This window comes from Ochotona princeps, chromosome 6 (genome assembly GCF_030435755.1).
Source record: "Ochotona princeps isolate mOchPri1 chromosome 6, mOchPri1.hap1, whole genome shotgun sequence".
Taxonomy (NCBI): Eukaryota; Metazoa; Chordata; class Mammalia; order Lagomorpha; family Ochotonidae; genus Ochotona; species Ochotona princeps.
Window position 1 is genome coordinate 4171300 of NC_080837.1, and position 20414 is coordinate 4191713.

Genomic DNA, 20414 nt, shown 5'->3' on the forward strand with positions numbered 1-20414 from the left:
TAAATACTTAGAAGGCGGAGTTAGAGTAATCTTCCCATTTTCTGCTTCACTCCCCAATTGGCTGCATCTCTTCCACGTTTGAGGGCAGGATGTCCAAGCACTTGAGCCATCCAAGGCTGCTCTCCCAGGTACATTAGCAGGAGGCTGAATTAGAAACGGGGCAACTGGGACTAGAACCAGCACCCAAACATGGGATGCCAGCGTTGGACAATGGCTTTACCTGCTAGGCCGTAACACTGGGTCCCTGAGCTGTGCTTTTATTCCGTAAAATTTTACTTAGGCAGTTAACAAGAGAGCTCTTCCATCTACTGACTCATGGACCAGGGCTGGCCTGAAGCCAGGAGCTTCATCGGGTCTCCCTCATGGATGCATGTGTCCCTGGCGCATCAGCAGGCAGCTGGATCCACAGCAGAGCAGCCAGGACTTATTGGAGCCCAGGGCATTTTCTTCTGATGCTGGCTCTGCAATCTCAGTGGGCTGCAGGGTCAATTCCTCAGTATCAACAGGGGAGCCAAGGACAGAAATAGGACCACTCGGGATGGGCAGGGGCCACGTCGCTGTGCAGTGGTGGTACATTCCCTGGCTCTTGCTACCGTGGTGCGGATGTGGAGCTGGGCTCCAAAGGTAGATTACAAACCAGGATGGCTCCAGGACTAACAAATTAGGACCCCCACTGGCTGCTTTGCTGCAGTCCGGGTCTGAAGATTGCTAGGGAGACAACACAGACAGCATCGGCCCTTATGTTTTAGTGGAAATACTGAGCTTGTAGAATTTCTCACCTGAATTATGTGCGGATAGAGTACCCATTACCAAATGGGACGGAGGGTCACTTTCTTGTCATCTCAAACACCAGTTTGGAGCTTGGAGCCAGGTGTCTGGGGCCTTATAGAGAGAGGAGGACTTGGCTGGTGAACTCCTATTGGCAGCACTGCTAGGGCTGCCTTGCTCAGGGCAGGTCAGTGGGACTGGAGGAGGACAGAGTTCACTGCTAAGCAAACCTGGGAGATCACCTTCCCCTGCCCTAGCCAAGGCTGTTTGGGGGCCTTCTATTTGGCTTAGTCACCTGACATCCTGCAATGACAAAAACCTAACTTGACATGTGGTTGGATGGTAATAGGAACTTTCAGTTTACAAGTAAGGAAGAGGGGGCAGTCCCGCAGCCTGCCTTCTCAGAGCCTCTGTTTGGCCCAGCCCTCAACCCGGCAGGCAGTGGGGGATGGCCCAGCCCTGGCAGTAAGTATGTGGGGAGTCAAGCAGTGTAGCCACAACCACTAGCTGACTAGGATGATGGCTGCTGGAGAGAAATAACAGCTGAGGACAGGGAGAACTTTCCATCTTTACTGGGGACAAGCTTCAGGGCCAATTATGTATTTGAAGCAAAACTGTAGCTGCCCCTAGATGAGGGCCTGCAGCTCCAACTCCCTGCTGCACAGTTTTCGGGAGAGGACAAGGGTTTGGGGTGAGAACTCATTCCTTAAGAACCACACTTTATTTATTTACAAAAAGAAAAAAAAAAAAAAAGGAAAAAAATTGGGGACGGGGAAGACAAGTTTTACACAAAAGTACTACAATGAATTCCCTTTGGTAAAAAGTGTAGTAAAGGTCTTGTACATCTGTTCACAGGTACTAAATCTGAAGTCACACGGGACTATGGTACACAAGGAGCTGGAGCAGTTATGCTAGCACATCAAAGCATATTTCTTTTAATAAAAAATTGACAGTATGTACATTATTTACAAAAAACGAGAATCCAGGTTTAAACTCTGTGTGTGTGTGTGTGTGTGTGTGTGGTGTGTGCGTGTGTGGGTGAAGCCGGTGCTGGCACTGGACAGGCTGTCGAGAAGCAGGTACCAAACAGTCCACGGGGGCCGAGGACGACGATGGAGCTGAGCTGTGGAGAACCAGGAGGGGTGGGAGGCCAGAGAGAACTTGCCAGGAACCAGACCCACAAAATGATCCACCCCAAAGCCAAACTGCGGCTCTTGGACAAAGCCTAATGCATGGCCTTGGGTGTACTCAAGGGATCAGAAAGTAAAATAAAATCCAGTCTTTCCTCCTTCCGTGGAGGGAAGATGAGCAGTGGCCACCAGAACTGACCCACGGGAGCCTTGAGCCTCTGCCCGACGTGTCCTGCTGACATGCCTCCTGGTCCCCGGCCGCAGCCAGGCCACAGGAGACTGGAGTCTCCGCTCTGCTGGTGTGTGCGAGCAGGCCGCCAGCCTCTGCGGGCACGGGCCTCCCTCCCTTCCTCTAGGTGGTCGGGCTCCGATACCCACGCTGCCTCAGGCAAAGGTCCAGCTGCAGTGCTGTCAGGCATCCTTGTCCTCATGCGAGCCTGCGGGGTGCCAGGCTGCACCCACTGGCTGGCCAGGTTGGTGGCCTTGACCAGAGGCCCCAGGAGCCTGAGAGGCAGCCTGCTGGCTTCCTCAGGTGTGAAGTGCGCCCCCCACACTCGAGTCTGGGCTTAGGCTCTGTGGTCACGGGGCTTTCAACCCCGAGCCATACTTGACTCGGTACTTGTTAATGCTCACAAAGTGCAGGGTCTCCGTGTCACAGGTGGTGGTACAGGGCACCAGGCCCTCCAACCCCTCACCCATGAGCCACTTGCTGGTTTCTGCTGCCATTTCACGGGGCACATGTTCCTTGGTCCATTTATCTACCCAGGCCTGGAACCTCTGATGTAGCCGTTTGCTTACACGCTCATGAGACTGCAAAACAGAAAGGAAAGAAGAAAACTGAAGGCAGACCAAAAAGATTAACATTTCCCTAAGGCAAAATGGACGGTGGTAGACACTCCTGGAGCAGGAACCCCGGGACAGCCTCTCACACGAGGGCAAGGGGCCCAGGGCCCAAGGCTCAAGGCCACAGGCACTTGTGGCATCTCCCACTGCCTTCCCAGATGCATCAGCAGGGAGCTGGGTGGGAAGTAGAACGTAAGGACTCCAACAGGCATTCTGATATGAGATTCCAGTGTCACAGATAGTAGCCTAATCCAGGGAGGAACACCACTGGCCCCAAAACAGAGGGCCTCATCCCATTCTGCTTCCTTACTCTCCAACCTATGCATGAAACGTAGTTACTGGTACCCACATGCAAGGAACAAGACAGACAAAGTGCTGTTGTCCAGACCCAAGAATTTGAACCACAGATGTGAGGTGTATGGTAATCCAGTTTTTCAGCTCCATGAGAAGTCCACCAAGCCACTCACCCTACATGTGCACCTGGACTATTTCAAGTCCTTTCAAACTTAACCAGGTCAGAAGAGAGGTTATACTGTCTGCCTAGCCTAGTACTGCCTTGTATACATCCCTAACCTTTTCTGCATGCTGCCTAGCTATCTCAGTTTACCCTAGCCTGGAATTTGGAGTGCTGGCTGAGCAAGCCTTGCTGACGATGTCTTAATGTGGCTCAAACAAAGTCCAAATCACGGCCCAGGAGAGCAGGTGATGTGGCCTCTGCCACTCCTCCAGCTCCACATTCAACCACTGCTGGTGTCTCACAGGTGCCAGGGCCTTTCCTGCCTCCCAACTGGCAGGTCTTCCTCAACTCTGCCCATGCTGCCTCCATGTCAGGACTCAGATCTCAGGCATTGGTCCTTAGAGAAGCTGCCTTCAGCAACAGCGGGTTGTGTGCGCTAGTATGCAGTACTTGGCTGTCTGGTGGGAAGGCTAGGGCCCAACACAGTTGCATTGTGAGGGTTTCCCAGCCAACACAGAATGTGACTCCTCAAGTGACAATTGGGTGCTACTTGAGAGCTGAATCTGGAAGCAGCCTCCAGAAGGGGTCCTTCTGGGCTGAACTAGGCCACTCCAAGTGTGGCACTCGGGGAGAAATGCCAACAGGGCCAGCAGCGTGGACAGGGACTCTCGAGGCCACAGGTTGTGGCACTGACAGCCCCTGAGACAACACACCTCTGCTTGAGTCCTGTAGCCTCAGTACCTGTGATTAGCGGATGAACCCACCCAGAGACTCAACAATCTACTCCTTGGGTTCAGATTGTCATAAGCGAAGGACACTAGGTGGAGGCTGGGCAGCAGGATGGGCAGGCTCTCACCTGGTGGGCGCGGAGCAAAGCAGTCCTCCGGTACATGTAGTCCTCTGACTTGATGACATACACCATCTTATATGAGTTCAGTTTGAACCTGCACTCCAGCTTATCCAGGCTGTCCACGTTCTCCATGGGCTTCTTGCTATTTCCTTCTTTCCCTTCCTTTTCCTGCTGCTCACGGCCACGCTGACACTTCCGGATCCGCCTCAGGTTCCTACAAAGCGAACAAGCATGCATGGGGAGCGTTGTGCTGGTTTCCCACAGCCCCTTCCCAACACAGCTCCTCCCTAGCTCTCCCAGCACTTACCACACTTTGAGTTACAGTTGCATAAAAAAGTGCAACAGTTTCAGTGTGGAAAATTCCAATTGCAAAGACACAGAAAAAAGGCGGAAATCTTCAACCATCTTCCACCCCTAATTCTCAAAATTGTGCTTGCACTAGCATAGCTAGCCACCACTAACAGGCCTTGAACATTTCTAATTGACTGGGATCCAGCAGGTTAACTGTGGATCATTTGTATTGATTTGAAAAGCAGAAAACAGACACATATACAAAGATCTTCCATCAACATTACTGTATAACATGTGGGCGTTCACCGGCACTGACTTAACCTACCGGGCCACAATAGTTGCCTCTGTTAACGCTTTTGTTTGAAACATCTGTGCCTTTGTGTATATGTAAATGTAATTATCCACTGGAGTAGAGCACTGGAGTTCATTTTTAGGACAAAATAGGGTCATACCATACAGTTTATTGTACCATCTCACTGTACACCTGTCTCTTCACTGCTGCACGATACACATCCTGACACAACCCTTGCAAAAGCCTTCTTCAATTGGTTTTTGCATCTAATCATACAAAACAACTTGTCAAAGTCGGCACTGTGTCAGTGGACAATCCCACTGTCCCTACACCTTGCCACTGGAAGCATGACACGTGGCCCCATGTACCTGCACCACTCAGCAGCACAACCCCATACAGGTCCAAGGTGTTTAGGAAGTCTGTGCGGGCAGAAATGACTTGCAGGAGCCTACCGTGACGTGCTCCACCCAGAGTGCAGCACATTGGCCCTGGAAGTTGGTGCTTGTCTGTGACCTTGTGCCTGCGTTTGAATGCTGACTGCTTTGATAAATTCTCAGCCACTCAGCTCAAATCATCCCCTGCTGCTTTCCCAGATACACCAGCAGCAAGGTGGACGGAAAGCAGAGCAGCGCTCCTAGATGGGGTGCGGGCGCTGCAAGGGGGAGCTTAATTTGCTACACTCAACTCTGGCCCTAATTCCCATCTTTTTAACATGCTGTGTGACAAATGAAAACTGCACCTCAGGTACCTTGGGGAGTTCAAGCCTGGTATACACAGAAACAAATCACTCTAGTAAGTGCTGGAGCTGCAAATGGCTTACCACCTTAAGCTGCAACAACTCAGCCATCCTAGCAAGGCAGGTGAGGTCACTGCTGGCAGTGCCTTCACCCTAAACCAGGGTGTCTGATTGAGTCCCACCTACTTGGGGTTTAGCGTGGTCCTGTCTCAGCTGTTGTAGCCATCTGGGGGAATGAGCCAGTACAAGAAAGATCTCTCCGCCATTCAAATAAAGAAATTAAATGAATTTGATTCATTTGAAAGGCCAAGACAGTGACTCTGATGTGATGGTCTATTCCAAGTGCCCACAGCAGCCAGGCAACTCTGATTAGGGCACAGGTATGTAAGCAACATCTTCAGCACCAAGAGATTTTGGGTTCAGTTCTTGGATATGCTCCAGAGATCAGTCGCCCATCTGCACTTGTGTGCGGGAACCTTGGGCTCTGCACAGCATACAACACAGCAGGGACATGGCAGCAGTCCCCACAAAGACTGCTTACAAGCCTGACTTGTGGCTGCAGGCGAGGAGGGCAGATCATGGGGCATTTTCCAGCATCCCAGCACCCTGGAAGAGGCTCACTGTACCTGAGTTGTACAAACAGCAGGACCTCTGTAAAACCCCTCCCCTTGTGAATCTGGCATGGGGACACATTTGGGCAGGAGGCACGCATGGGACAGCCACGACATCTCCTCTTGGGAGGATGTGTTGGGGCCTGTTGTCCCTCTTGCTGGTTCTGCACTTCCTTCTGCAGAAGGGGCCAATTCCGTGAGGCTTCTCGGGGAAATCAACTAGCCTTGCAGACCGATGGACTCCCATCCAGGGTGGTGACGCGATCACCCAGATTTCATAGCTCTTAACGCTTTCCAGCTGCTGACACCTGCTCCAGGCAGGCACCTGGGCCAACAGCCATACAAACCTTGAACCAGCATCTTCAACAGATAGAACCCCTGGGGACAATGACTGGACCCCAAGACACAGTCATGCAGTTTCCCACTGCTCCACCCTAAACCTGCAGCCATGCAGTCAGTGATCCGCTTACTCACCTGGGCAGAAACACAGGTTTCTGTGCCAGATGCTCACGAAGCTCTGGAGAGGTAGTGTCAGAGTTCATGTATCGCTCCACGTAGTCTGACCAGCGCTAGAAACAAACACGCAGGAGGTGGGGGAGGTCACAAACACTGGGCTTGGCTCCTATGACCACAAAGCCCCTCTCCACAATGGCAGGCTCATTCATCCGTGTGGCTAATGCTTTCATCTCACAGCCAGCAAGATCCTCCTGGTTCTAAGATGCTTTGGTTACCAGAAGTCATAAATGGACAGAGGCTTGTTCACTGACAGGTTCTGTTTCCCCACAGGGTACATGAAATCTTATTTCTAGCACCTTTTGAAAAACAGGTCTCTCTTACCTGATACCCTATCACCATACACATGGCCTCATTCCTATCCACACTGCCTGCCACAGCCTTCTATACAGACCCATCTCTGCTCTGCACTGGCTAGCTCTTGTACCTGTCTAGCTCAGAAGTGGTGAATGCAAGGCCCATGGGCCATACAATTTCTGCCCCTCTCAAAGCAACTACAGGTGAGACTTGGAATCTAATAAATCTATAGTAGGTTCATGTTCAAGTTGATGATTTTGTATGGCCTGTAAAAGGTGTCACAAATATCCAAATGGCTCTGGGCAGAAAGAAAGTTTCCTGCCTCCAAACCAGCCTACTAAAACATGCACAGGACACAAGCAGTCAGGATGACCCCAGGGAGACAGCACTCACTTGGTGTTTCTTAAACTTCAGGAAAATAGTGAAAAGCTGTCCACCCTGAGACTTCTGCAGAGTGTGGCAAGGCTGTTAGCAACCGCCAACAGCAAGGCCTAGTTAGTACCACTCTTCAGCTGAGTCATTAATGGGCTAAACTCCCAGCATCCAAGGCCTGAGGTGTTGGTGTCTCCTGGCTGATGGGGTCTCTTGGCCCATGCCATGCTCCACCCTCCTCCTGCCCATACCTCTGCCTCCACGGGGTCATCGGAGTTCTCCTCTTCGGTGTCCAGAAGCTCAATGGTCAGCTGTACCTGGCCTTGGCTCTGAATGAACATGAGCTGCAAAGGAGAAAGTATTTTGTTACAAAGAAACCAGGCGATGTAGCCCAAAGGGTAAAATGTCCAGACCCTTTCCATCAGTCCCACACATCTATGACCTACTACAAAGACAAAGACAAATCTAGCCCACAGTGTTCTCTGACCCTTGCTCCACAAAGCAGCAGCAGCAGCAAAGGAAACTTCTCACACCAGAATGAAGTGGAAGACAAACAGGAGACTGTAGACTGCGTTCAGACTGCAATGGGAACTCTATAGGAACTCACGTATGAAACAGTGTGCTATGTTCATGTATCAACTATATTTAGAGTTCTCGAAATTCTAGGCCCTGGGGCTCATGTTGTGGCACAGCAAGTTAAACTACAGCCTATGCTGCGTGCATACCATATGGGAGCCAGCTGGATTCCCTGCTGTTCTGTTTCCTAGCACCCTCCCAGCTATTACCCTGGGAAAGTGGCTCAAGACGGCCCAAGTCCTTAAGCCCTTGCACACGTGTGGGAGACCTGCTTGGCCCAGCCCAGGCCATTGAGGCCATTTGGCAAAAACAAAACAAAACAGCACATGGGAGATCTCTCTCCCTTTCAAATAAATACATCTTCAAAAAAAAAATGGAATTAAAAAGCTGTTTATTTTTAAAATGTTCGTATTTGAGAGGTGGACATTTGGTACAGCAGTAAGACACTTTCCTCGATGCCTGCCTACCTTGTCAGAGGGTCTAAGATTCATTCTAGGCTTTATTACCAATTTCAGTCTCCTGCTAATGCACTCTCTGATGACAGCAGTTGATGATTCAAGTGGGTGGCTGCCTGCCACACAATGCAGCAGACCTGAAGTGAGTTCCAGGCTCCTGGCTTCAGCCAGGCCCATCACTGGCGGTCAGTCAGCGTTTGGGAAGTGAACCACTGCCTTTTTCAAGGGAGTACAATCAGGAAGTTAAACAATTCATATTTAAAACACAGCACTCAGACACCTGCAAACACAAACTGTGTTCTGTATTCAACACCTCTCAGCAGTGACAAGGGCACACTGGTCTGCCCTCTAGAACCCTGGGGAGATCAGAGTAGAAAGGGAACAAGGCTCAGTCACTTCAGCCCTTTTACTTCACTTAAGGGGAAACGACCAGAGCATCCTGCTCGCTCAAGATAGCGTCCCTGGTCAGTAAGCACACAGGACTCAAGGCCAGGTGTGGTTCCTGTTCATGAACTTCAGAGGAGGGGCGGAGAAAGTACTTCTTAAGAACTGTGTAATGTGTGCCATACAGCATTCACAGCAGGCTAACCTGGCCAGTTCCTAGAGCGGGCAGCAGATGCAGGCTCTGAGTGCTTCCCACCTTGTTTTGCTGCAATCTGTCATCTAATGACGAGAAGCTAGCAACAACTTCCACGTTCCATCTTGATTCCAGGTCCAAGGGCCTGGGTGTGAGAAGCCTGCAGCTCCAGCCTCCTACCAGTGCACTCATACCAGCCAGACCCTGGGGGGCAGCAGTGCCAGTCCAACAAACAGGAGGGCCTGGTTTGATAACCTATGGCTAAAGTCCTCCTGTTGCATGTGCCAGAATCCCACATAGGCATCAGTTTGTATCCTGGCAGCCCTGCTTCCCAATCCAGCTCCCTGCCTGTGGCCTGGGAAAGCAGTAGAGGATGGCCCAAAGCCTTGGGAATCTCACCTCAACGGGAGACCTGGGAAAGGCTCCAGGCTCTTGGCTTAGGATCCGCTCAACTACGGCCGTTGTGGCCACTTGGAGAGTGAATCAGCAGATGGAAGATCTTTCTCTGCCTTTCCTCTCACTTTCCAATAAAAATAAATAAAACTTCCAACCCCCCCCCCCCAAAAAAAAAAAACACCAGGATTTCTGCTGCTTATACGGGAGCCCTTGACTCAATCCCTGGTTCCAGGCTTCGGCCTTTGTCACTCTAGACAGCCTGGGAGTGAGCTAGAGAATGGGAGCTGACTTTCTCTCTCTCTCTCAGAAAGTCAGATATACAGAGAGGAGAGACAGAGAGGAAGATCTTCCATCCGATGATTCACTCCCCAAGTGAGCACAATGGCCGGTGCTGTGCCGATCGGGAGCCAGGAGCCAGCGTGTTCAAGGCGAGGACTTTAACTACTACGCTATTTTGTTTTTCTATCTCAAAATAAACAGATGTGAAGACACAGGGGTGCTAACTGTGCAAAGTTTCAGAACAAATTTAATATACTCTCAGACCCATTAATACCACTTTAGCATAATCCTCTACAACAGGGACCCTGAAATGATATGGGCTATGGAGGCAGTTGGGAGGCTAGGCGTGGCCTTTCCCATTGTAATCTCTCCCTGATTATTATCCCAAAATACAGTTAGAATGTGTAAACAATGGTCTTGCCCACTTTCCCAGGATCCTTGACCCTTCCAACCCCGATCAACTATGTAAACAGCAGCATTAAAAACCACAACAATAAAGCTGCTCCTGACTTCAGATTGGCTCAGCTCCAGCTCTAATGGCCATTTGGGGAGTGAATGAAAGAGCTTTCTCTATCTCAATTCTGTTAATTTGCCTATCCAATAAAAATTAGAGATCTTCTGTACACTGAAATGTCCATAATAACCAGGTCTAGAGCCTGGTGTGATGGTTCAGTGGCTAAATCCTCACCATGCAAGTGATGGGATCCCATGTGGACACCCTGGGTATCCTGGTTGCTCCACTTCCCATCCAGCTCCCTGCTTGCGGCCTGGGAAAACAGTGGAGGATGGTCCAAAGCCTTGGGACTCTACACCTGAGCAGGAGATCTGGAAGAAGCTACTGATTTCGGATCTGCTCAGCTCTGGCCATTGTGGCCATTCAGGGAGTGAACCAGTGGATGGAAGATCTTTCTGTATCTCCTTCTCTCTGTAATCTGCCTTTCCAACAGAAATCTTTAACAAAATAAATAAAAAGGGCCCAGCACAGCAGCCTAGCAGCTACATTCCTTGCCTTGCACGTGACGGGATCCCATATGGGTGCTGGTTCATATCCCGGTGGCCCTGTTTCCCATCTAGCTCCCTGCTTGTGGTCTGAAAGCAGTGGAGGATGTCTGAAAGCCTTGGGACTCTGTGCTTAAACAGGGGATCCTGAGGAGGCTTCTGGCTCCTGCCTTTGGATCGGCTCAGCTCTCCCTGTTGTGGCCACTTGGGGGGTGGACCAGTGGATGCAAAATTTTTCCCTCTCCTTGTCTCTGCAAACCTGCCTTTCCAATAAAAAAAAAAAATATTAAAAAAAAATTACAAAGCCATGTATCACATGATGTTTTTTCTAACAGATGAGAAAGCAAAGTAGGTAGGGGAGTGGTTACTTCCACTTTTCAATGTTCCCTGCATTTCTTCTGAAAGAGGAAAGGGGCATTTGAAGAAGTTACAGGAATGGACTCAGGGCTCCGACCACCCTGGCTGGGACTTGTCCTCCTGGTGAATTAGTCTCACCAGCAAGAATCTTGATTCAGGGTCTCCTACTCTAAGGCTGGCATCCCGATTGCTTCCAACGTCTCCATGCCAGCTGGGAGATCCCAGCCAATGGAAGGGAGCAACCCCTACCTTGAAGCAGTTCTCGTCCGACATGAGCTGCTCAGCCTTGCGCTGGTACGTGGACTCCAGCAGGCTCCTTGACGTCTGCGTGCTGAGCTGGCCACCAGTGGCCCCATTGCTGTTCTCCGCCAGGTAGAGGTCAGTCACCTGCACACAGATCTCATCACTCACGATGTGCTGCAGCTGCAAGCAAGCAGGAGAGGTGTCAGCGCACATGAAGATGCCTTGCCCTGTCCTCTGGTCATGCATGCCAAAAGGACAATTTAAGAAAATCCATCTTACAAAACCACTGGACCATTTTCTTAGGGAACAATGGAGCACAACAGAGGTCTGTGAGCAAAATTTCCTCTTTATTTAAAGCCAAGACCAGAGGCAGCTTAGGTAAGCAAGTTGTTTATTTAAAATGCCAAGGACTGGGTCAGACAGCATGGCTTAGTGGTTAAATCCTTGCCCTGAACGCACCGGGATCCCAAATGGATGCCGGTTCTAATCCCGGCTACCCCGTTTCCTATCCAGCTCCCTGCTTGTGGCCTGGGAAAGCAGTTGAGGACGGCCCAATGCTTTGGTATCCTGCACCCGTGTGGGAGACCTGGAGGAAGTTCCTGGCTCCTGGCTCCATATCGGCACAGCACCGGCCATTATGCTCACTTGGGGAGTGAATCATTGGATGGAAGATCTTCCTCTCTATCTCTCCTCCTCTCTGTATATCTGACTTTGCAATAAAAATAAATAAATCTTAAAAATAAATAAATAAATAAAATGCCAAGGATCTTCTAAAAATTCCCATGCCTCAAATTTCTAAGGTTCCTTGTTATCACGTACAATTTGCTTCCATGCATGTCCTCAGTGGATCCCCCAGCCACACAAGGGAAAGAAGATGCCCCATGGTGGGTGAGAAAGCTGCCTGAAGCTGGGGTTGGGAGGCAGCCTGCAGTCACCCAAGCTAAAACCCACAGCAATGGCAATTCCTAGCTTCGCACAAAACCAAGGCCCACGATATGTTCTGGTGCTTGGCAGTGACAACACACTGGGGCAACAGCACAGCTCCCCGAACTCACAGGTCAACACATACCCTGAGACATCACCTACATTTCCACATCCAATACAAAGTGCGGCACTTCCTATCATGCTAACTTTCTCTTTCCACAGTTTGGCACCTTCTTGTGATAAGCTTACCAAACATACACCTGGAAAGCTGACCCTTTGTTTCACAACATCACATGCTATTTCTATTTCAAAAGGAAGACTCACAAATCAAGCTGCACCCCTCAAAAAATGCCACAGAATGTGAAAAACAGAAAAGAAAGCAAAAATGTTGATTTCAATATAAATTTTGCTTTAACGTTTTTCCTACGAAGCCTGGTATGGTTTAGTCGCTAATGGGACCACCTGTGGTACAAGTGTAGTACAAGTGCCCCACATGACCTTCGATGGAAATCTCCACTGTTCCACTTCTGATTCAGCTCCCCTCCAATGGCTTGGGGAAAAGTAGCAGCAATGGTCCATGTATTTGGGCCCCTGCATCCACATGGGAGACCTGGGACACTGACTCCTGGCTTTGGCCCAACTCAGCACTTGCCTTTGAAGCATCTGGAATGGGAGGGCGCACGAGCAGATGGAGGATCTCTGTCTTTCCACCTTTTTAAAAGATTTATTTATTTATTTTTATTCCAAAGTCAGATATACAGAGAGGAGGAGAGACAGAGAGCAAGATCTTCCATCCAATGTTTACTTCCCCAAGTGGCCAGAGCTGAGCCGATCCGAAGCCGGGAACCAGGAACTTTTTCCAGGTCTCCCGCGTGGGTGCAGGATTCTAAGGCCTTGGGCCGTCCTCAACTACTTTTCCAGGCTACAAGCAGAGAGCTGGATGGGAAGTGGGGTTGCTGGAATTTGAACCAGCAACCATATGGGATCCCAACGCATTCAAGATGAGGACTTTAGCCGCTAGGCCACTGTGCCGGGCCCTGTCTCTCCAACTTTTAAAAAATGTACTAAAAAATTAGAATTCTTAACCAACACACATTATTTTTAGGATAACTACCTACTTTGACAGGTGCATGCATGTATAGGTATCTGGGCATGGGGGACAGTTAGAAGGCTGAGTAGAAACAGCAGTGCTTCCAGACAACACAGACACTGTCCCGGACAATGGGTTCTCACCCATTCTATGAGGACTCACTAACAGGCAAAAGCCTACAACTCAAGTGAGAGAAGAGAGCACAATGCGAAAAACCACACCCAGGGCCCATGCCCACCATGCAGAGCTCCTGAGGCTCCTCTTTCTTGGCTATCAGGGTCCCCCACAGGTCCTTGGAAAGGGTAGCACTCCAGCCCTACACCAGCATGGAGCTAACTGCCATGACATGACATGCGCAAGTCTCACAGACACATGAAAGAGAAGGATGGCAGGAGACAGAGACCCTTTCTCAGTCAGTTCTCACACAGAAGGGCGACACACTCAGCTTCGGTGCTCAGCTGCCCCGAGGAATGTCTATCATCATTCTTTGCACCTGGGTCTCCTGCCTTGCTGACACGGTCCCAGCTTGGATGCCCTGCTGCCTCCCTAAGCCCATGAGCAGGGAGGCAGATCTAAGGCAGAGGTGCTGAGACTCAAGATGGCCCTTCAGTAGGGGACACCAGCGTTGCAGGCAGGAGGGCTTCACCCTGCTACCTCCTAGCCCCACACCCTGTCTTGGAGAACAAATCCCTCTGCCACCCGCCTTGAGAAGACAGGGCCAATGTATGGCTTGATCCTGCAACTTCAGTGACAAACTCTGGGGGGCATCAGCAAGCAAGAAGATGCCTCCAACTGAGTACAGAACCCTGAACACAGGTTCCATAACATGCTGACATGGGGTTTTCTGGATAAAACCTGCTTCCATAAAGAAAGGATTGAGAGTATTACAAATTCAAAATTATGTAACAATGGCTTAATTCTGTCATTTCAAAAGTCAACCTCAGCCTTATCAAGTCAGCTTTACTGACCTGCCTTCACAGTGGCCGGATAAATATTAATCCCTCCTAAAGTCAAACTGGCTAACCACGCCCACCTGACGATGACCACCACTCTCCTCCAGACCCTCAGACCTTCCTCAGGATGGCAAGATCCAATGGTGAGAGCAGACACTGAGGGGGTACAAACAGGCACCCCCCCCGAAGGCCTCCTGGCACAGCATGTGTTTTTCTACCCATAGGGGTGGCGCAGCCACTGGGACCAGAACTCGCCTTTCCTTAACGTCCCTCTCTAGTAGCAGATTGACAACACACTCTCATTCCTCCTGAGCACTACGCCAAGGAGCGGAAAACTGATTTGGTCCCTAGCCCTTTACTAGACAGACAGCACTGCTCTGTAGCAGGACCTACTGAGCACCCCAGGAGACCACAGCAATACGGCACAAACCTAACTCCAACAACCAAAGCTGCCAGAGCACTGTGGACCTGCACTGTTAGAGATCAGTGTGCCTCTCCCTTTAGCAGACGCTTATCTGTTCCTCGCTCGACCTGACCATGCTCACCTGCCGGACAATGCTCTGGATCAGCTTGTCCATGGTGAAGGCGATGTAGGCGTGGATGGTGAACATCTCTCGCAGCGAGTCTTCATACTGTGACGCGTCTATGTTGCCATCCAGCAGGCTCCGCACCATGTCCAGGAATGCCGGATAATAATCCTCTACGTCAACATCCACTGCAGAGAGAGTAACCAGATGAAGCCTGATTTGCTCAATAGGGCTGCGCACACAGCACAAGTCAATCCCACAGCAGCAGCTGACAGGTGGCAGCCAGCAACAGGGCCACCACTCCGCTACTCATGCAAGAGTGACTACACAACTTCCCCTTCTTTGTAAAGAAGGCAATGCAAGCTTGGTTTCCCTTTTCTGATTTTATTGGAAAAGCAGATATACACAGAGGAGAGATGGAGAAAGATCTTCCATCTTCTAGTTTACTCCCCACATGGATGCAACAGCAAAGCCTGAGCTGATCCTAAGCCAGGAGTCAGGAGTTTCTTCCAGGTTTCCCATACGAGTTCAGCACACAAGGACCTGGGCCATCCTCCACTGCTTTCCCAGGCCAAAAGCAGGAAGTTGAACTGGAAGTGGAGCAACTGGATGATTAGCCTGTTGAGCCACTACCCCAGCCCTGTGACTCTGAACTTGACCAGGACCACCAATGTCCTGACTGACCACACCAGAGAGCTCCACACTGACAGAAGAGCAAAATGTCTCGGGAAGTGGCTTGTCCGAATCCCGTCTCCTTCACTTTCCCTGCCACAGAGTACCCGAACATGGGCCGCTCACAAAGCTGGCTGATGGCAGCCAGGTGCAGGTGAATAAAGGCAGACACAGCTGTGCCAGAGCACCAGGAAATCTCTGGGGATAGAAAAATAGCAGCATAAATTAATTCCTCTATGAATAATGAAATAATCTGCATTTGTCAAAGTCCCTTTGTTTAAAACAGATTCACAACACTGTACTTCACAATGGCATGAGAAAACCTTCACTTAGCTGCTCATCACTCACTCCAACAATGGCTACTGGAGCTCCTCCATGGTGCAGGAGACACTGGGCAGCTTGCCAAGGGCACAATGCCCAGCAAGAGTCCTGCTTTCAGTTTATCAGAATCAAACTCACTTATGGCAGGTTCACAATGAGGCAGATCGAATCTCCAGTGCAGGAAGTGAAGAGGTTTTGTGGTTTCTTAATTTAAAAAAAAATTATTTATGTGACAGGCAAAAAAAGAGACATGTCTTGAATCCACTGTTGTTTTACTGCCTAACTGACCACAAAGCCAGGTCTTGGCCAGGCCAAAGCCAGGAACCATGAACTAACTCTACCTGGGTCTCCCGGGTGGGCAGGAGGGTTCCATGTGCTCAAGTTCTCACCTGCTGCCTCCCAGGATGTACCAGCAGGAAACTGGAACAGAAGCCTAGAGCAGCTGGGACTTGCTGGACCACAGCGATCTCTCACCAATGTGTCTACTGTGTAAACATTCACTGAACTGCAGAGCCGGGATCTGTACTTCCCTATGTACTTGGCACACTCAATATACAAGGCTGATTCAAAGTATAGACAGAATTCATCAGGGTGAACTGGACACCTGTTAGTGCATGGGGGGACCACTATATGCAGGGTCACAGGGCCATGGAGGACAGCGCAACAGGACAGGCCCTGCCAGCACGGAGGCAGCCAGGGCTCAAGTTGCACTGCAAAGTGTCATCTGGTTGGAGCCCACAGCACAGGCTAGAGCACAGCCTTCACACCAGGTGTTCCTGGACAACATGCCTCGAAGTCAGCCCAAGCTGTCCAAAGTACATGCTATCTGCCCTGGGGCTGTCACCAACACTTTAGACCAAACTGTGGAAGCCTCAAGTCACATGAAGCCAGAAGCAGGTTACCTAAGTAGATGGAGCTACCACACTTGGGGCCAAAATTTCTTCTCTCCAGATAGGACAATCTAGATAGGCTTTTAGAACTGCCAGTGCCGTTAGCTATTCAACAGGGAACTACGGCCATACATGGCTTCTTAAATCAGCAATGTTTAAAAAAAGGTGGGGGATTAGAGGAGGCCAGCACAGTGACACAGCACATTAATCCTCCACTTGCAGTACTGTTAACCGACATGGGCAGTTGGTATCCTGGCTGGCCTACTTCAATCCAGCTCTGTTTATGGCCTGGGAGGGCAGTGCAGAATGGTTCAAGTCCTTAGGCCCATGTACCTTCATGGGAGAGCTGAAAGAAACTACTGGCTCCGGATCAGCTTAGGCACGACCTCTCTGTCCATCTAGGGAGTGAACCAGTGGGTGGAAGACTGTCTTTCCAATATAGATAGATATAGATAGGGATGGAGGGAGGGAAGGGAAGGGATGGGATGCATCCTCAAGCTGGTTTAGTAGGTTGGATGCTACCCATAGCTGAGTGCCTGGGTCTGACTTCTAGCTTGGCTCCAGATTTAAGCTTCTAATGCAGACAGGAAGTGACAGTGCGGACTGCGAGTAACTGGCTCTTGGCTTTGGTCTGGCCTGGTTCTAGCCCCAGCAGGCATCTGGAGCGCAAAGCTGTGATGGGAACTCACTTTTTCTTAAAAACAAACACAAAGAACTCCTCAAATTGGTTTTTTGCTCAAGTGCCTAGATGGAAGGGTTTCTGGAGGAAGCTTCTGGCTCCTAGTCCTGTTTCTGATTTATCAGCTGGCTGTAACGTGGCAGCAGGTGGACCACTCAAGCCAGTCTCCCTGCCCATCCCGTGGCTTCCCTCTGCTGAGATCTCTATCTGCTCTGCCTTTCCCATTATGTCTCACACCATCTCGAGTCCCAATCTCCTTTCCAGAAACCATTTCTATTTAACAGCACTGAGCCAACAAACTCTCATCATTGTTAAGAAGCCCCATTAACGGGCCCGGCGTGACAGCATAATGGTTAAAGTCCTCATCTTGAACGTGCCGGCATCCCATATGGGTGCCGGTTCTAATCCCGGCAGCTCAGCTTCCCATCCAGCCCCCTACTTGTGGCCTGGGAAACAGCTGAGGATGGCCCAAAGCTTTGGGACCCTGCACCCATGGGGGAGACCCGGAAGAAGCTCCTGGCTTCGGATTGGCTCAGCTCCAGCCGTTGCAGCCACTTGGGAATGAACCATCCAACGGAAGACCTTCCTCTCTGTACTTCTGCCTTTCCAAAAAAAAAAAAAAAAAAAAGCCCCATCAAACCTACGTGAGTAAACTGCCACCTTTGTTTCTGTGCCATGAAACACACTGCAGTCTCCAGAGTGCCATCACGTGGGAGGCTCAAGGGGACCAAGTCCCTTCCTGGGTCACAGCATCCAGCCTCCATCTCCTATTTATGGTCCCCAACTGCACAGTGTATTTGGCCTATCTGTACGAATTCTCTCAGAAACCTCGTAAAATAAGTTCAAAGTTTGGGTGAGGCCACTCATTGGAATCTGTAGACGTGAATCATAATTCAAATCCAAGACTGGAAACTGTTAAGCCTCAGTCTGCTCCACAGGATTCCCTACGAGAGTGTTGGTTCTGGTCCCTGTTGTCCTGTTCCCGATCCAGCTCCCTGCTAACGCTCCTAGCGGGTGACTGAAGATGATTCAAGTGCTTGGGCTCCTTCTACCAGTTTAAGAGCTGAATGAGTTCTTGATTCCTAGCTTTAGCCCGGCCCAGGCCCTGCCGTTGCAGCCACATGGGCAGTGAAACAGTGAGTGCAAGGTGTCCCTCCATCCCTCATTGTTTATTCTTAGGCAAGCAGTCCTGAGGCCCCACCCCCCACATCCTCCAGCAACAGTGCGAGCAACTCACTGGGCTCTTTGAGACGGAGCTGGATGGCAGGGCTGTCACTCTTTTCTCGCTTGATGCCCAGCACCTCCCGTTCCCACTCTCTCTCTCGGGTTTCCTCTTCAATCTGCCGTTCAGCTTGGGAGCAAATCCGCAGCAGCCTCAGGCAGAGAATCTGGTGCAGTCGCATGAAGATGTACCAGTTGTTGTTGACGTAGAAGAGGTTGTACACGTCATCCATCCCTCTCAGCTTCTGCGCTGCCGTGTTACTGAACAGCAACTTGGACTTGGGAGGACTGCCGCCAACACCATTATGCTTCCTGGCTGCCCCAGTAGCTTCATCCACATCCATTTCTTCCTCTTCCTCTTCCTCCACATCTGACAAATCACCTCTCTGAGCAAAGAGCAGATCGGGAATAAAATGGTGCATGATTTGCTTGATTTTATACTTGTCCTCCTTCTGGATGCCCGTCTGCCTCTTCACGTGGTGGATGATGAGAGCAGCGGCATCTTCCAGTATCTGCTTGTCCTCGTAGGCAAGGGAGAGGTGTGGGCCAACGGGCGCGCTGGCGTTCTCTTCCGTAGCCTGTTCTTGCCGCTGTTGGGAGAGAGAAAACAACTCCGTGAGGCATCTATGTCAACAACATAGCTCTAGGACTGCACAAGCTGTGTATGCCAGTTTACCAACAGCCGCCACTCAAGACAAGCCAACTGTAGCAATCCAGCAGGCACCGCAGGCCTGCCTGCATGCCTCTCTCAGAAGTGGAGTTCCATCAGCATCTCAGCTCCAGGTCTATTTCTAGCCCCATAACCAACAAGAATCACCAAGAGCCTGGGGGTCAGTGATACATTGAGGGTCCATATGAAAGTGAGGCATCCCCTGAAGGACATGGATGGCTAGGTGTACTTGAGGGAAACACAGCAGGATACACACCAAGACACAAATCGCACAGCCAAGGCTCAGTGTAAACATGGTGGATCCAAGCACCAACCAACAGGGCTTGGCAGTCTGGTTTTCTAGACATCCAAAGTGTGCCACGCATGCAGACGGGTGCCCTCACACAGATGGCAGCCTCGCTCACCTCGTCGTAGATACTCTCAATCTCGTTAAGCAAGCTCTTGGACCTCAGCACCTTTGTGTCATTCTGCTTAAAGTTGATTCCCTGGTGGTCCAGAGACTTCAGGTAGTACTTCTCGTTCTGCTCACGCCATACCTTGTTAAAGCCTCTCTGAGCTTCTCGCCATTCTTCCTCTTTCATCTTCAGCCTGCAGGTTAGGGAGGCAAGTACAGACAGCCACAAGTGGGAATTCAGTTTTAGAAGTAAGAAATATACCAGGCGCGTTTCAGAAGACAAAGATGGACTAAGTCTGCACTTAGTCGCATTTTGGGACAAATACTATCAGACTAGCCTTACACTCTGTCACATGGAGAATTACTCCTTCAGGATTTATGGAAACAGCCATAAACAACCACAACCAGCCTTGAAGAAAGGGCTCCCTGCCTGGGATGGCTAAGACAAGTGCCACATTGCTTCCTAGACCCTCTATGACACTTGACACAACCACTGCAACTCTACTCAGAGCAACGGATCCTGAGGCTCCAGGGAGGAGAACAAAAGCCAACACAGTGCTAGAACTTCAGGATAACTGCATCTCAGAAGCCACAAGCCAAATGTCACCACCAACAAGAAGAATCTTGATTGTGTGCCAGATTTTGGCGGGAGGGCCGAGGAGGAAAGACAGTATCTGGGCTGTGTGAATTGTGCAGCAAACAGTATTCGTCCAGTGACACAACATGATTTCCAGCATGAGCAAAGGACCATGCAGGGCAGGCAACTGGCCTAGCAGTTCAGACATCTAAGGAGCACTTGGGTTCTACACCGAGTTCTGGCTCCCAACTTCAGCGTTCTGCTACTACACACCCTGGGAGGAGGCAGTACTGATGGCTCTGTACTCAGGTCCCTGCTACATTTACAGGAGATTTGGAGAGTTCCCAGTTTTTGGCCTCTACCACCAGTCACACTGGTAACTGAGTCAACAGATGGGACCTCTGCCACTCTTTGTCTCTCAAATACTAAACATAACAATGCTACTTGTGGCACA

General features: G+C 50.3%; 1 protein-coding gene and 1 long non-coding RNA gene across 3 annotated transcripts in view; one reads left to right on the forward strand and one right to left on the reverse strand.

Moving 5' to 3' along the window:
* The first annotated feature begins 63 nt into the window (after nucleotides 1–63).
* Nucleotides 64–1732, forward strand: LOC105942335 (uncharacterized). The gene is made up of 2 exons (XR_001168410.2): nucleotides 64–128; nucleotides 1624–1732. It is a non-coding gene; the product is annotated as an uncharacterized LOC105942335 (long non-coding RNA).
* The window catches only part of SIN3A (SIN3 transcription regulator family member A), a 62728-nt gene continuing 43784 nt past the window's right edge, over nucleotides 1471–20414 (reverse strand). For both annotated transcript variants that reach the window (XM_058665491.1, XM_004594621.2), the window contains exons 14-21: nucleotides 19394–19577; nucleotides 18336–18909; nucleotides 14555–14724; nucleotides 11049–11222; nucleotides 7412–7504; nucleotides 6453–6547; nucleotides 4055–4262; nucleotides 1471–2708 (exon numbers count right to left, since the gene is read on the reverse strand). In XM_058665491.1, coding sequence (XP_058521474.1) covers nucleotides 2478–2708; nucleotides 4055–4262; nucleotides 6453–6547; nucleotides 7412–7504; nucleotides 11049–11222; nucleotides 14555–14724; nucleotides 18336–18909; nucleotides 19394–19577 — 1729 coding nt within the window. In that variant the 3' untranslated portion in view covers nucleotides 1471–2477. The remainder of the gene's footprint in view (nucleotides 2709–4054; nucleotides 4263–6452; nucleotides 6548–7411; nucleotides 7505–11048; nucleotides 11223–14554; nucleotides 14725–18335; nucleotides 18910–19393; nucleotides 19578–20414) is intronic.